Source organism: Urocitellus parryii, chromosome 4 (assembly GCF_045843805.1).
Source record: "Urocitellus parryii isolate mUroPar1 chromosome 4, mUroPar1.hap1, whole genome shotgun sequence".
NCBI classification, from domain to species: domain Eukaryota; kingdom Metazoa; phylum Chordata; class Mammalia; order Rodentia; family Sciuridae; genus Urocitellus; species Urocitellus parryii.
The window spans coordinates 207,145,786-207,161,437 of NC_135534.1; the positions used below are offsets into that span (position 1 = coordinate 207,145,786).

Here is a 15,652-nt window from a genome sequence, read left to right on the forward strand (position 1 = left end):
TGAGGGGCACACTGCTGCAGGAGGTGGTAATCTGGGGCTTCTTCACAGGGTATCTGATCAATAAGCATTTGATATAAGAAAGAAGATCAGTATCAGAACAGGAAGAAGCCCAACTGGGGCCAGAGTGTAAAACATGCAGGCTGGTCTGAAAAGAGCCAACGGTTACATGGAACCAAATCAAACCAGAAGGCCTTGAACCAGCAAAACTAAGGTAGAGGCAGCACAAACCCATCGCCCAAACCTTGAACACACAATTTCACCCTGCCCCAGGCAGTAAGAGCTTCCCATTTCTACCAGATACCAATCTCACCTAATGGATGCAAAACATTTTAAAGGTAACAGTCAATAAAACTCCTCTGGAACTGCCTTCTCCAACCTTGACATTCCCTAATGCATATGCCGGCCCACAAAACACAGCCGCCAGGGTGGCAGGACAAGCTCTGCAACTCCTTCGGGCACATGTTGACTGAGCATGTGGAAGGAGGCTGGACACAGGGTCACAGCGCTGGCGAGTGAGACAGCTGCTGGCATATTAGCCTTCGGCAGGGGCACAATTGAGGCTGCCTAACTTGCCTGCTAACCATTTAGACAAACTGTTTTCACGGCATTTTAGAGAAACTCTGTTACGACCAAAGCCCTAAGATGCAGGTGCCCGGTCACTTCCAGGAATGAAAATGCTGCACCAATAACTAGAGAATTCAAAGAAACAACACTCCTGGCGAGGCAAGCAGGAAAGAAAGGGAGAGGGAAGGGCATCAAGTACGCCTGAGATTAGTTCCAAAAACAAAAACTATGTCCCTAAACTCGACATGGAACACTTCTGACAAAAATAAAACGAGGTTGCTCATGAGGTGTTCTTTCCACCTCAGCCGGCACCCCATAGCTGTGCCCCTCTGGTGCCCTTCGCGCCACTACCCAAGAGCAGAGTCTCACACTGGGCCTCAACCTGTAGGCCACCTGAAAGCCACCGGGAAGTGGTGGCCTATGAATATCCAGGCTACTAAATAGAAAAAGAGGGAGAACAGGAGCCAAATCAGGAGGCAAGCTGAAGCCTGAGGAGGAAGGCCGGGCTCCAGTGAAGAGGCGGCACCCGTTCCTGCTCTGTCCCAGTGAAAGGCACTGTCAGCTCCAATGGGAGACCAGGAGAGTTCCTGACACCCATTCCTTACCTCCCAGGAGCTCAGCCAGGCACAAGCCTGGAGACTAGGACAACAGTGACTTCAACAGAGCATTAAAGAGGAATGGGATAGGGAAGTCCACAAAATGACGGGGCACGCGTCACAGAGCCCTCTACTTACAGCGCTTGGAACCACCTGCCTTCAGAAGAAACAACCGAATGTGGCTCTGGAGGGTGGACTTCCACAGGGCGCGGCGTGTGTTTTGCCTAAGGAGCCTCAGAATCAAGTGGGTCCAGAAGAACACCGCAGCACAGCCCGCTTCATGCCAGTTGCAGGGCTTCCTGCTCTTGGTTTGCTCAGTCCTGACCTCCTCCTGGCCACAGGGAGGCTGGGTCCTCCACTGGTGGCAGAACTAGACAAGCAGCTCCTAAGCCCACAGGAATGTGTTTCATGTACCTAAAATAGCACCGACTCCTAACAGCCCCGAGTGCCTGGTTTTTACTTATTTGCTCTTAACTTTAAAAAGCACTTTTCTGAGACAGGGTCCTGCTATACTGCCCAGCTGCCCTCAAACTGCTGCTCAAGTGCTCTTCCTGCCTCAGCCTCCGAGTTGCGGGATGTGAAGGGTCATGGGTGTCAGGCAGGGGCCATTCTCTTGCATAAAAGCTACCTCTCTCTTCAAGCCTCAGCTTTTTCATTTACAAAGTGGGGACAGTGCCCCGGGCTCCTGGGGTCCCAAGTAGGGAAACTTGAAATGGTGCACGGGAGAAGCTCCCACTACGGACACTTCCTGAAGAAATCTTCTGGGTCAGGCCAGTATTTCCATACCTGATGGACAGTTTTTTCTTTATAAAATTTGTGTCTACCTCCCTCACAGCCAGGACTCACTCACTCTGCAGGCCAGACCCCCTTGATAATATATCATTTCTTATTAACTCTTCTCAGTATTTTAAGGAAAACCTTTCAATTTTAGTTCCTTTATTCTTATATGCATGAATGTGAATCACAGGTTCCAAAGAGAAAGCCAACTGTTTACAAATAATACTGAGTACCTAGTGTGCACCAGGCACTGTTTTAGGGTTGAGGAAACACCAATAAACAACAACAAAAAAAGGTCTCTCTTGTGGAACTTGGGGCTTTCTAGAGGAGACAGACAAAAAGCAATAATCCTAGCAGACAAGGAACTCAAACACTACATTAGGAAGTGATAATCCTATTAAAATATAAAGGCCAGGGCTGGGGTTGTGGCTCAGTGATAGAGCGCTTGCCTAGCACAAGTGAGGTGCTGTGTTCAACCCTCAGCACCACAAAAAATAAATAAATAAAGGTATTGTGTCCAACTCCAATTAAAAAAAAAAAAAAAAATATATATATATATATATATATATATATATATATATATATATATATATATAAAAGGCCATTCAAAGAGATAATGTGGGGAGGTGCACATGGTGGAGGGGGGTGGTTCACTGGGAAGGAACAGAAGAGCCAAATCTTGCAGGCCATGAGGAACAGGCCCTGGGGAATCCTGGGCCAAGGCCTGGCGGCAGCAGAGACCCATTAAGTGAGGGAAGGGGACAGGAAAGGAGTCAGAGGTGCAGAGGAGCCACTGCAAGATCTTGGGCTTTTACTGGAGGAAAGTGGGCAGCCATTGCAGGTTCTGAGCAGAGAAGACACACGACTTGTGTGTGCGGAAAATAGACAAGATGGGGTGGACACAGGGAGGCCAGTAGGAGGCTGCTATGATAATCCAGGTGGACAACAGAGGCCTGGAACAGTGTGGTGGCAGTGGGGGAGTTGGGGAGCCACGGTTAGATTCTACACTAAACACACAATCTCATCTAATGTGTGTATCTTAAAAAGCATGCTTAAAATGTTAACTTCATACTTTGAAAGATTTTGAACAACTTCAGACAACAGAGGAGTTGCAGCGATGTCTCAGAATCCCTGCATACCCTTCCCCCGACGCCCGCCGAAGCCACCCACTGCCCGCTGCAGCCACCTGTGCACATCAGCTCTCCACAGACACAATCTCCACAGTCTCATCCAACTTCACCCACAGACTTGAGCATCTACCAGTGGTTAATCATACTACTGTGGTTGCCCAGTTACTCGATTCCTTGGACATTTATTAAGTTCACGTTATCTACTATGAGGAACCATTTCCCCATGGCTGTAATGGTATAATGACACCTCCTTCATTTATTTAAATAGGACTTACAGATTATTATTGTACTGTGAACTATAATTCATCGCTATTGGGGTTTATGTGGGTGTGACTAGTGGGAGTCCTTTCAAAATGGCATCTGAGTCCTTTGACACATCCTTGTCATTCTGACAGCGTTCCCCTACTTTCTGGCCCAGCAAGGTGCGCCAGGTTTATCTTGGACTTTCTCTGCCCCAGTGTTGGAATTAGCCACTTTTTCCAAAGAATTCTCAGCATTGGAACACATGATCGTGTGTGTGTGTGTGTGTGTGTGTTGTGTGTGTGTACACGCATGTGCATTTGTGTGTGTGAAGAGATATACCTATTTCTACCTCCTCTATATACTAATAACAATTAGTTCATATTGATACTTCAAGTTGTAATACAATATCAAGAGTTTATATTCACATTCTTTCCACATTTTAACTTTCCCTCTCTGAAGCACAAAACCTGGTTCCCATTATCACAAAGTATTTCCATATGTGCTCAACCCTGTAACTCAGTTTCAGAATTACTTATTCAAACCACCTGAAAGACCTGCCAACCAGTAAGTGTTACTGCTAGTTCACAGTAACCATAGATGAAAGGCTTAGAGCCAAAATGCCATATTCAAAGGTTACTAGGGTTAATTCTCTCTTCTCCCCAGGCATAGACACACTATTGAAATAAATTATAGTGAGGTTCAGTTAAGTGCCTTTATTTTTGCTCACATTTTTTTTTTGCGGGGGGGGGGGCTTCTTGTTAATTTCATTTATTTATTTTTAGAGTATGTGGCACATCAACATGGTTCTAGAAGCTAGAACTCCAGTCACCCTGCCCAGCGCACTCTGCCTTGCCCTATCAGAGTCCCTGCCCCCACCTGGTCTTTCTTATTTACCTTCCCAGGACCAAACTCTTCACATCTTCCTATGCCTCCCCACCACAATAAGCAAACAGCAGATGTCTTATAGCTCTGTTCTGAGACAAGGAAGCTTATTTCGGATATTCTAGTACTCTCCTCCTCTTATCTTTTAAAGGCAGAAGGAGAAGCAGGGGTGCGCACTACGTGGCACTATTCCTTCTACTCTGTAAAAGGTGATTCCTGTGCTTGGCAATCACATAGAAGCTGCAATGGTCACCCTGCACAGCTCCTTCCATCCTGTCAGATGTCAATGTCCTGAGGGCAGATTCCTAGAAGGACTGCTGGTCAAAAGTAGACACTGCCGAAGCCCTTCTAAATGGCCAGACCCACCAGAATTTCCACTGGCAATGTGTGAAAAGACCGGTTTCCTCACAGCCTCACCAACAGAGTGTTTTGTTATGCTTTTTGATTTTTGCCAGTCTGGTAGGTGTGAAATGGTGCACCCTGGTGAGTTTAAACTTGCATTTCTTTAATAATGGGTGAGGTTAAACATCTTCTCATCTGTTTAAGCAGTACCATTTATATCTTGGTGAACTTTTCCTCATGTTCTTGATCTTTTTCCTCTGTTTTCTGATTAAAGATTTGAGGGCCCTGTATCTGAATGTGGCAAATACTTCCCAGCGTTTTTGTTTGCATACTGAACACCTGGTAATGTCTGCAGGTTGCAACTCCCCCCCCTCCCCCTGCCGCCGCCCCCGTCTTGCTTTGCTCTTTGCTTTGTTCTTCCTTCTCATGGTGGATTCAGAGAGCTCTCTGACAGGGAAGCCCATCCTCTGCAGAGTCCTAGAGATGGGCTCACAGGTGTAGAATTCTTGCTCATTTAAAATGGTCTTCCTGGGGCTGGGGATGTGGCTCAAGTGATAGCGCGCTCGCCTGGCATGCGTGTGGCCCGGGTTCGATCCTCAGCACCACATACAAACAAAGATGTTGTGTCTGCCAAGAACTGAAAAATAAATATTATAATTCTCCCTCTCTTTAAAAAAAATTTTAAAAAAAATGGTCTTCCTTTGGCCTGGAAGGTACAGATACCTACCTACATTTCCTCGACTCACCCTGTTTTGAAAATGCTGCTCCATGGTTGTCTTGTGTATTGCAAGGCAGTCTGCTATTGGTCTGATTCTGTGTCCTTATAAATTATTATTTTTTATCTTTGAAGCCTGACTACACTATCAGATTGTGTCTTAGACTCAACTGTGACTGACCACCCCCAGTACTCCTTCCTTCTCCTGTATAGACTCAGACCTGCTCTCATTTCTAGGAAGCTTTCCTAGAGTTTTCCACATCCATTCTGGTTTTCTCCCTTTGGCCTCTGATTCTACATATGTTGTTTCTTTGTGTTTTTCATTCCAATTGCTTTCTCTCTGGCTCTTTCCATGTCTTTCATCTTGGCTGTTTCAACAATGACATGTATTCATTTGGTTCTCTTGGCTGTTTGCCTTTTCCCAACGTGCATTATTAAATTTCATTTATCTCTTTTTCCTTGAATGTCTTCATGTTGAGTCTTCAATTTCTGAGATAATGCTATTTTCCTCCACTTCTGTTTGAGTATAACAAATGTTCATTTCTTCATACTTTCGTCTGTTTCTCTTCTTAGCTTCGGAATTTATGAGGATTTCTTCACCTTTCCAAATGCTGCTGAGCCGAAGCCATCTGGGTGCTGGGTACTGTCTTCTGCCTTGACGGGTCTGTTTCTCCTGCGGGGTGGGTTCCTCAGTAGAGGTGTTCCTTCCTTCAATATTTTATTATGAAGAATTTCAAACATCTAAAAAGTTGAGGGCTGGCCTTGTGGCTCAGTGGTAGAGCGCTCGCCTAGCAAGCACGAGGCCCTGGGTTCGATCCTCAGCACCACATAAAAACAAATAAAGATACTGTGTCCAACTACAACTAAAAAATAAATATAAAATAAAAAATAAGAAAGTTGAAAGAGCTGTGGAGGGAACACTAAGATTCGCCTGAGCTGGATTCTACAATCCTTTATGCTCTACTTGCTTTACCACAATAGGCCCGTCACCAGCCACTGATCCAGGTTGTTTTTAATGCATTTGGAAGTTGCAGACACCAGTATACTCACCCATGAGCACCGGGGCAGCATGTGGTTAAGTAGAGTTCAATGCTTGTTTTTAATCTTTTGTATGTTTGTTTGTTTGTTTGTTTTTTGGAGGGATCTGTGCTGGCGACTGAACTCAGGGCCTTGTGCATGCTAAGCAATTGCTCTACCACCGAGTCATACCCCAGCCCTGTTTTAAATTTTTCTTTTTTGAGGTAAAATTTGCTTGCAATGAAACATACAAATCTTTAGTGTGCTGTTCTCTGCATTTTGACAAATCCATACAGCCCTGTAGACCATGCCTCTATTGAAATGCAGAGCACTCCTCACACAAAATCTTCCTCCTCCCTTCCCAATCAGTGCCTGCCTCTCCTTTCCAGAGGCAAACACTGCTCTGATATTTACTCACCAAGTTCTGGCCTATTCTAGAACTTCATATAGATGAAATCATACAAAATATTCTCGCTTGTACAAGGCATTTCTCAGCAAAGGTTAACAGTGAGAGTACAATAATAACAGCTCACTAGGATTTGTTTCCCCCTCCAAATCCCGCTGCCATTTTTAAAGTCACAAATAATTCTTAGCACTGCTGTTGTCTTCTGGTTGTATTTATTAGTTTTATTTGGTCTTGTTTTTCTGTACTGCTTGGAGGATATGTGAAGAGTTTTGGATTTAGATAACCATCAATCTTCCTCCCTTCCTTCCTGTTCTGGGGATGAAACCAGGGGTGCTTTACCAATGAGCGCCCCCTTCCTAAATTTTGAGATGGGGTCTCACTAAGTTGGCTGGCCTTGAACTTCTGATCTTCTTGCTTCCATCTACAGAGCAGCTGGGATTAACAGGGGTGTGCCACTGCACCCAGCTGTCATCTGTAATATTCCCGGTTATGAGCATTTTCAAACATGAAGCAAGACAGATTACTTAATAACTGTGTAAATTAAAAAATGATCAAGATTTTGCAACAGCTGTTTTGTCTATCCAGTTTTTCTTCCTTTTAAAAAATTATGTTGTTGTGTTAAAGTACTTTAAAGCAAACTTCACATTTCCTGTCAGTTCAGACAGACCTACACATTTCAATATCCACCTCTGAAAGATATGGATCTTCACTTCCATAGTTCCGAGGACATTAATACGCCCAACACAATTACCAACAATTTGTTGGTATAATTTCATATTTAGGTTATGCCCAAATTCTTTGGCTTCCTTAAAAAAAGTTCTATAGTTATTTGTTCAAATCCTAATTTGAACAAGGTTTATATTTAACATTTTTGCTTTTGTTTTTTTGACTTAGACTTTGTGTTACGAGATTTTTAGTCACTAATACATTGCTAATCATGTCACTGCCATTTTAGAATGACTTTTTTGAGATTAACTCCCCCCCGCCCCCAAGGGTCTCAACTATGTTGTCCAACTGGTTTTGAACTCCTGGGCTCAAGTGATCCTCCTGCCTCAGCCTCACGAGTACCTGGGACTATGTGAGCACATCATGCCTGGCTGAATGTTTGTAATAACTGAACATGTTTATCCTTAAGGCAGTAGGTCTCAAACATTTTGGTCCTAGGACCTCTCTACACTCTTGAGAATTACTGGGGACCTCAAAGGGCTTATTTCTGTGGGTTGCAGCTATCAGTATTTATGTATTAGGAATTAAGATTGAGAAATATTTAAAACACAAAAATACATGAGCACTTAGGTGTTAGCACAGTGATGTCATTTCGTATCATGTAGACTGTGGAAAATTTCATCATAAACTTGTGAATTAATAAAAAAGGAAAGCAATGCCTTAGTATTGCCATGAAAGGAGTTTTGATCTCATGGGTTCTTTGAGAAGGTCTCTACGACACTGTCCCCAGATCACAATTTGAGGACTGGGTTTTTGGAAATACGTGTCTCTGGGGAAAGTTTGGTAAAACTGTTTTTGTGTGTCAAAAATGAAAAACTATAAAGACCACTTTTTCCTATAAAGTCCATAAAATGGCAGTTTTACAAAAAAGACATTAAACAAAGAATTCAAATAATATTCCAGGTAGTGAAAAAATGTTAAAACCTGGGTTTAGATCCCCAAAGTGACCACTCTGGTAGCATCACAGAATTTGGGCCTGGGATGGCCTGCAGAAATGTCTGAAGGAGCCGGGCATGGTGGCACACACTGGTAATCTCAGAGACTTGGGAGGCTGAGGCAGGAGGATGGCAAGTTCAAGGCTAGTATGGGCAACTTAATAAGACTGTGTCTCAAAGATAAATAAGTAAAAAGGACTAGGGATGTAGCCCAGGGGCAAGCACCTCTGGCTGGGTCCAATCCCCCAGTAACAAAACAAAAAAACAAAAAGTCTGGAGAAAACTAAAGCTATTGTCTTTTAATGTTTGGGAAAAAGCTGTTTTCCAAAATGACTGGTGAGTGTAATTTAGTCAGGCTGTTTAAGAGAATATGTTGGCATTTTCACAGGAAGTTGATCATTCGCATGCCCTAAACCAGGGTTTCTCAACCATGGCACTTTCATTTTGGGGGAATAATTCTTTGCTGGGCAGGTTCTCCTATTCACTGTCACATGTAGCAGAATTTCTATTCTCTGCCTAGTAGATGCCAACAGCACCCTCCCCTAAGTCGTGGCAATTAAAAATGTCTCCAGGCACTGCCAAAGGTCCCTTGTGAGGCAATGATTCTCAGCAGTTAAGAACCACCCTCCTGAACCAAGCAGCCCCACTCCTAGGAGTAGATCTAAGAGAAACTTCTGCCCATGCGGACCAGGGAACATAAACAAGAATGGTCTGAGCAGGACTGCTTATAACACACAAACCTAGGAACAAATCAGATGAAGACTGATGGAAAATGGAAAACTAAATTAGAAAATATTTAGATAATGGAACATTTCATATCAGTAAACATGAATAAACTATAAGTAAACATACAATTTGAATAAAATTTAGTTAAGAGTTAGTAAAAAACTGGTCCATGAAGACGCAATACCTTTGAAATACATTGCACTGTAAACAGAGAAAATGAAAGAATGTATTTAAGAATATACTAATTAGAATGACATATTTCAAGCTTGTATAAATATATCAAAATGGTTTCTACCGTCATGTATAACTAAAAAGAACAAACAAAAACTTAAAAAAAAAAAAAGTCTACACATATGTGTCATAAAGAGAACAATAAACCCCTGGAGGGGAAACAGGTCCCTACTGGGGCAGGAGGGACATTCGGGAAGTCCAGGCTGCAGACAGTGCCTGGCTCTTGGGTGGGTGGTAGGTTCAATACAACTAAATAAATAAATATGAAAAGGTCATGCCTGGGTCAGGAAGGATCATGATGAATTCAATTTCATACACTGAAGTCAAAATTACAAAAAGCTCATGAAACCCCACATCCTACCCAGCTTCCTAAGTGAAGGCCAGCTCTTGCACACTGGGGGTGGCTCACCCCCGCAGTTCCCTGTGCCCTGCTCTCCTGGTGTTAGTGGAACTTGCCCCTGAACCCGGCAGGCAGGCTTTCTTCCATTCCTCCGCCCCCTCCTGGACCCCGCCCTCCAGGCAGCTCACTGCTTCAGCTCTCAGCTTCTGCCCTACCCTGCGGCACCCCATCCCTCTCCAGCTCCCCCACCCTCTTCTGTTCACCTTAACCTCACCACCCACATCACATCATATCTCTGGTCTGTTTTCTGAGCTATAATGCAACTCCAAGAACATAGGGCTGTGCCTGGTTCTTACCAAGCAATGCCTAAGTATGTGTGCTTCTGGCCTGGTGCAGTGTTTTCTGAATAAGTATGCATGCTTCGGTGGCACAGCTCACAGGCCAGCTTGACGCCTGAGCTGGTTTGGTTTTAGATGAACCAAGAAAGGCCAGACTTCACCCCAAGTCCAAGGCATGATGAGTTCAACATCACATTTCTTAAACTGTGTTCCACGGGTCCCTAGAGAGGTCCTGGGGGCAAGGGAAGTGCAGCTCTCCCAAGGCCGCACATTGAGATGGCTATGCAGCTTGCCAGGATGTGCCATACTGTGCACAAACTCCCCTGGTGACTCTCAGGTCCACTCAGGATGCCAACTCTTGAGCTCAGTGGAGAAATCCAAGCACAAATGGGTTAAGTAGTTCAGCAGTTTTTTCTCCCTCAAACAACTTGGGGCAGAGTTAAAATGAGATAATGCGTCCAAATGGTTTCAGAAAAGATGTCATTCAAGCAAGGGTGGATGTGCTAAAAAACTGAAGGTTAGTTAAAATGTGCGTTTAGACAGAAAAATGAACTTTATTTTTTAAAAAATCAAATAACATCTAAATAAAGATCATAAAATATCAAGGTACATTTCAAATATCACAGTACAGCTTCTTTTTCTGGTTTTCTTACATTTTTGTACATAGTACATCAGTCAAAAATTGTAGATTAATATTTTAAATGCTGAGAAGCCAGCAGCTTGTTCCAGTCTCTGACTCAGTTAAGCTCTTACAATATTTTGACTGTTTCAAGAAAATTAATAATGGGATGTTAGGCAGTAGATTAACTGAAACTAAATATCAACATCGCTAAATTTATTTTTGGATGACTGAGCTCATTCCTCCAAAGAACAGAAGCAGGATTCATTATATCATGAGTTATTAACTTAACAACACCAGCACAGCCCCCAGTGGAGCAGAGAGAGCCACATGCATTTAGATTATGTAAGAGGCGAAAGTTTAGGTTATCACAGAAGCTGGGATTGGAAGGGTACTGGCTACAACTGATCACCTAAGGCTCAAAAGATACCAGAAGAAGTTAAGGCAATAACTGCCCTGTTGGTTTCAAGATCAGACTGTTATAAATGTCTTACTCCTGCTCTCCTGAGCAGCTAGAGAGCAGGGCTCCACTGCAGCCCATACTAAGAAGCTTTTATTTCGGCCATTCATGTCTTTATTCAGCAAGTACTTACTGGGTACCTATCTGTCCTCCCATCTCTCCTCTTACCCCATCTCATTTCCTCTGCATGTACTACCAGTGGGATGACTATGAGGAAAATTCGAGCATGTGCTTCTTGGACTGTTCCTGTTTCTGATGGGCCTGAAACTCTGATGCTTCTAGGCCAACAATGAAGAGCTGGTTTGGTTTTAGATGAAACAAACTGATCTCAGCTGCCTAAAATAGAAGCCTCAAAAAGTGTCATTTCCCTTGTTCTCCCCACTTCTTCTACATTCATTAGTAGACAGCCTTGGGCTCCCAAACTGCAGATAGTCAGGCACTCAGGGGCTCCGTGGCTGCATGGCAACAACTGCTCGTGAGGGAGGACACAGCACCCTTCCTTTTATTGGTGATCCGCCTGGAGTGCAATGACTGTGCACTTCTTCCATGCAGACACCCAAGCAACCCAAGAGCCCCTGTACTCGCTCACCAGGAGACTTGACACTGCAGGGCAATCAGTGGAAGGTGCTACTGAGGAACCTAGGCCATTATTAGCAACCACTTATGGACCTCTGTGTACACCCGTGTGGGACAACACCCTTATTGCTTCACAACTCAGGTGACTCCTGGGAAAAAGCCATCCCACCAGCCACGTAAGGCTTGCACTGGCACCGTGGCCTAGACCAAAGCTTAAAATGTTATCCTGGTGTGTGCATGAGAATGCTCACATTGACCTTATTTAAAATGCAAAACTGGGAAGAACCCCAACATGTCCTGACTAGAGAAAGAATGAAGTGTGGGTGACACAGAATGGACTGCAAGGGAACAACGAACACACAACCAGCCACAGGGTGGGTACATCTCAGAAACATCAGGCATAGCAGGAAACTATTTTTTAATGAAGCTTAAACTCAAGGACCCTTAGGGTATGTACGCAGGTAGCAAACCACATTTAGAATAGGAGAAGGAGAGTTCTTAGGAGGGAGGAGACCTCGGGCAGTAGAAAGGCAGATATCAGGGAGGAGCACACACTGCCACTCTTCTGCTTCTCAAATCAAGTGGTGGGCTCATGGGTTTATTGGTGCTTTATAATTTACACAAACATTATATATACTCCTTTGTATCTAACAATTTGCACAGAAATTTTTTTAAGAACAAATGACTTGCCTGGCACCATTCAAATTTTTCATGGCTCCAGCATGAGCTACACTCAGAAACAGGAGGACAGCATCCTGGAGGCCGGGCTGGGCAGGGTCCCAGCTGGGAGCAATAAGAGAGGATTGCCTCTGCTTTCCACCTGTCAGATAAACAGGTGGAGCCTCCCACCTGGGGTGGGGGGCACCGGGAGCACCACATGAGTCCAAGCCAGCCACTATGATGCTGCTTCCACGGGCTCCCCTCTTCCTATGGGGAATTAATCACTTCCCTTCCTCTCCTGTGCACTTCAGTGGGCAGCCAAGGCTGGATCCCCTGCCCCCAACAAAAGCGGACCAGCAACTTCAGGCTCCTCCCAGGCTGTATGGCAGGGGGGGAAGGCCCTAATGACAAATCATTTGGGTCCCAGGGCCCCAAGAGGACACTGTTCTGTTCCGTATCTGTGCCTATCCTGGTTTTGAGCCTCCTGGCAAGTGACCTGAATCTTTGAGGCTGTGAGCATCATGAAAGAGCAACACCCAAGCGAAAGCCAACCCCTTCGCTGCTGAAGTGAATCAGAAGAGGTTTCTGTGGGGCGCGTCCAAGGAAGCCTGCTGTAGGAGGAGAAGCACTGGCATGGTTCAGCTCTGGCCAGGAAGGAGAGAGGAGGTACAGGCAGAGGCTGCTCAAGAAGGGCCTTCCTGCTTCAAGGGCCTCCTGACTGGCCTTTTCCACCAGGCTCACCACTGCTCAAGCCTTCTCCTCTGGAAAACACTTTCAACTCCTGCTTGTGGCTCCCGAGGTGGTGTCCTTCTGACTACACTATAGGTCCCTGACCTCTACCACTGAAGTCCAGGAAACAGGTTACTAGAAGAGGTGGTGGTGGGGGGTGGGGGTAGCTGTCCGTCCTGATGTCCCTCCCAGCTGAGACTTTCCTTCCCCGTCCCTCACAGAAGATGGTGTGGCAGAGGCAAATGGCCTAGGGAGCTGCAAGCCACTGAAACACCTTCCTCTAAAAGTAGAAGCCAAATAAAGCAATTATGTTCAAAGTATGATTCCCTGCCTGGATGTTGATTCTCAATCTAATCACCACCTCTGTCCCTACAAATAAGCACCACCGGCTATGAATTCCTGTGTCACTGAAGACAGGTAACAACTAGCTGGCTAAACGTACACAGATCTGAATGAGCTGTTGCAGGGGTAAAAATGGTTTATGTGATGGGGATTCTTCCTCTGAAGAGCGCCCCACACTCTCATCAGTCTATCAGAACAGCAGCTCCCCGGGAGCAGAGGAGGCTGACAGGTCACGGTGAGACAGAGCTGCCTTCTCAGGTGGAAGTAACTGCAGCGTCTTGGGCCTGTGTGCCTGTGATCCTGCTTACCCATTCCCTCCAATGCCAAGTTCCTGCCTTCATCACGAAATGGAAGCCCAATGACCCAGAAATAATTTGAACAAACCTATTTCACTGAGGACGCTCTCATTTTTATCTTCATTAACTCTTTGGTTCCTGTCAAATATGTTGAAAGCAGGATTTATGTTTTATCTGCAAGCTCTAGAGGATCCTAACATGTAGACAATTTGTGCACTTAATGGAGGCAGAAAATATTGCATGTTGTGTAGACAGATACCTTTTATATAAAGAAAACTGCTTTCTTTTTCTATCAAAAGAACACTGTATTATCTCATTCCCTTTATATTTTAGCAGAAAGAATTTTATAGAAAAGTAGCACGTTATCCAGATGAACTTCACTAATGTTTTTCTCACCAATGAAACACTGCACGCTTAACAAGCCCACATCCTTTCCATCCTTAGGAGAAAAACACGAAATAAGCACATTAAGGCACACACAATAAGCCTGTTCTTCTAAGATGAATGGCTTGATGAATAGCAGGGCATCTGGGTGACTGGCTATTTGTAAGATTTCACTCAAGTAAAATGCGAAAATGGGGAGTGCACCCTGGGCCCCAAGGCAGCAGCCAGTGACCAGACACGGAGCCTCAGCTCTCAACTGGCAAATCCTGCCACCCACGAAAGGTGGTGGTTCCTGAAAACCATGCGCAGGGAAGGGCCTCTCAGCACCTGCTGCTGTATGGAATGGCAGGAACCCTTGTTGCTGAGGCTCAGGCATCTCTGGCTAGCCGTATGATTTTGTGTTTCCAGCCCACTGTATTTCTGAAACACAAGGTCTCTGGTGAATTTATGAAAATTCAAACATCGGGGGCGAGATTATGAAGCCAACCTGCTTGGAGCAAACCCAAGTCAGAAAGAACAAAACCAGAAGCCACTGGTGACAAGGGTGCAGATGCCTTCTTCAAACACAGAAGAATTTCATCAATGAGTCCCATGAAAGCTGGTTCTGTTTTAAAGAGTGTTTTCTTGGATTGTAGGATCCAATAGCTAAACAGTATTCCTATCTCATGCAACTCTTGGGAACAAAGAAAACGTAGTCACCACAGCACTGTCAGGGACAGGTCTGCAAATGAATTGACTGGAGGGCTCACTGTGTCTTTCCACTTGGGTTAACTCTTGCATGGGCCTGCAAATTCTGTTCAAAAGCAAGGTTTCAACATGTAGAATGGTTAGCCTATAGAATGAAATTAAAAAACAAAACAAAACAAAACATGCTGTTTACCATCAAACTGGGATCTAATCTCCAGTCTATAGATCCTACCACACAGGATCAGAGAGTTAATTTTGAAGGCAATTTTTCTTCCACATGTCTCCACAAATAGTCAAGCAGCTCTTACCAGGAGCATAGCTGATGTCCCATTGGGCCTGGATAAGTGGATGGACATCTCAGGGAACATCCTGTCAATGCGGCTGATCACGTCGTCCACATATCTAGGTGAGAATCAGAAACACATGCATGTGAACTAGAACCCTGGCAAAGGACTATAAGCCCACAGTGGACTAAGACTTGGCTTTTAATTTAACAAACAACAACAAAATGTTTTGAATGCTCATTCTGAACTATTCATCTTATGCCATGGTCTATTAGCTTTCTTCAACAGGGGTGGGAGTTTAGCTGTGCCACCTTCCAGGCCACTGGGCTCTAGGAGGCAGCCTCCACCGTCTGTCCTTCCAGTCCAGCTGGCCACAGCTTCCTGCTATTGCCCATCTCTGGGCTGCCCACCACCACCCAGATAGCCAAATTCCTTGAGTTAAATTCCTCTGTTTTAAATACCCAAAGTCATTCCTGTTTCCTCAGTTATGTTCTAATTAAAATTATAGCATATCACAAGTTTTGCTTAAATCAGTACTCTGTGTTACATTCCAAAATTTCTGCTTATAATTTTGAAAAAAGCTGAGCCACACAGTGGCTTATGAGTACATTTATTTACTTGTACAGACTTCTGTTTTACTAGATCTA

The 15,652-nt window shown here is 44.6% G+C and overlaps 1 protein-coding gene across 1 annotated transcript in view; it reads right to left on the reverse strand.

Annotated features, from left to right (window-relative positions):
• Med27 (mediator complex subunit 27) overlaps nt 1-15,652 on the reverse strand; it is a 188,326-nt gene that overhangs the window by 47,701 nt on the left and 124,973 nt on the right. The window contains exon 4 of the mRNA XM_026395548.2: nt 15,030-15,123. Within this exon, the coding sequence (XP_026251333.1) occupies nt 15,030-15,123 (94 nt within the window). The remainder of the gene's footprint in view (nt 1-15,029; nt 15,124-15,652) is intronic.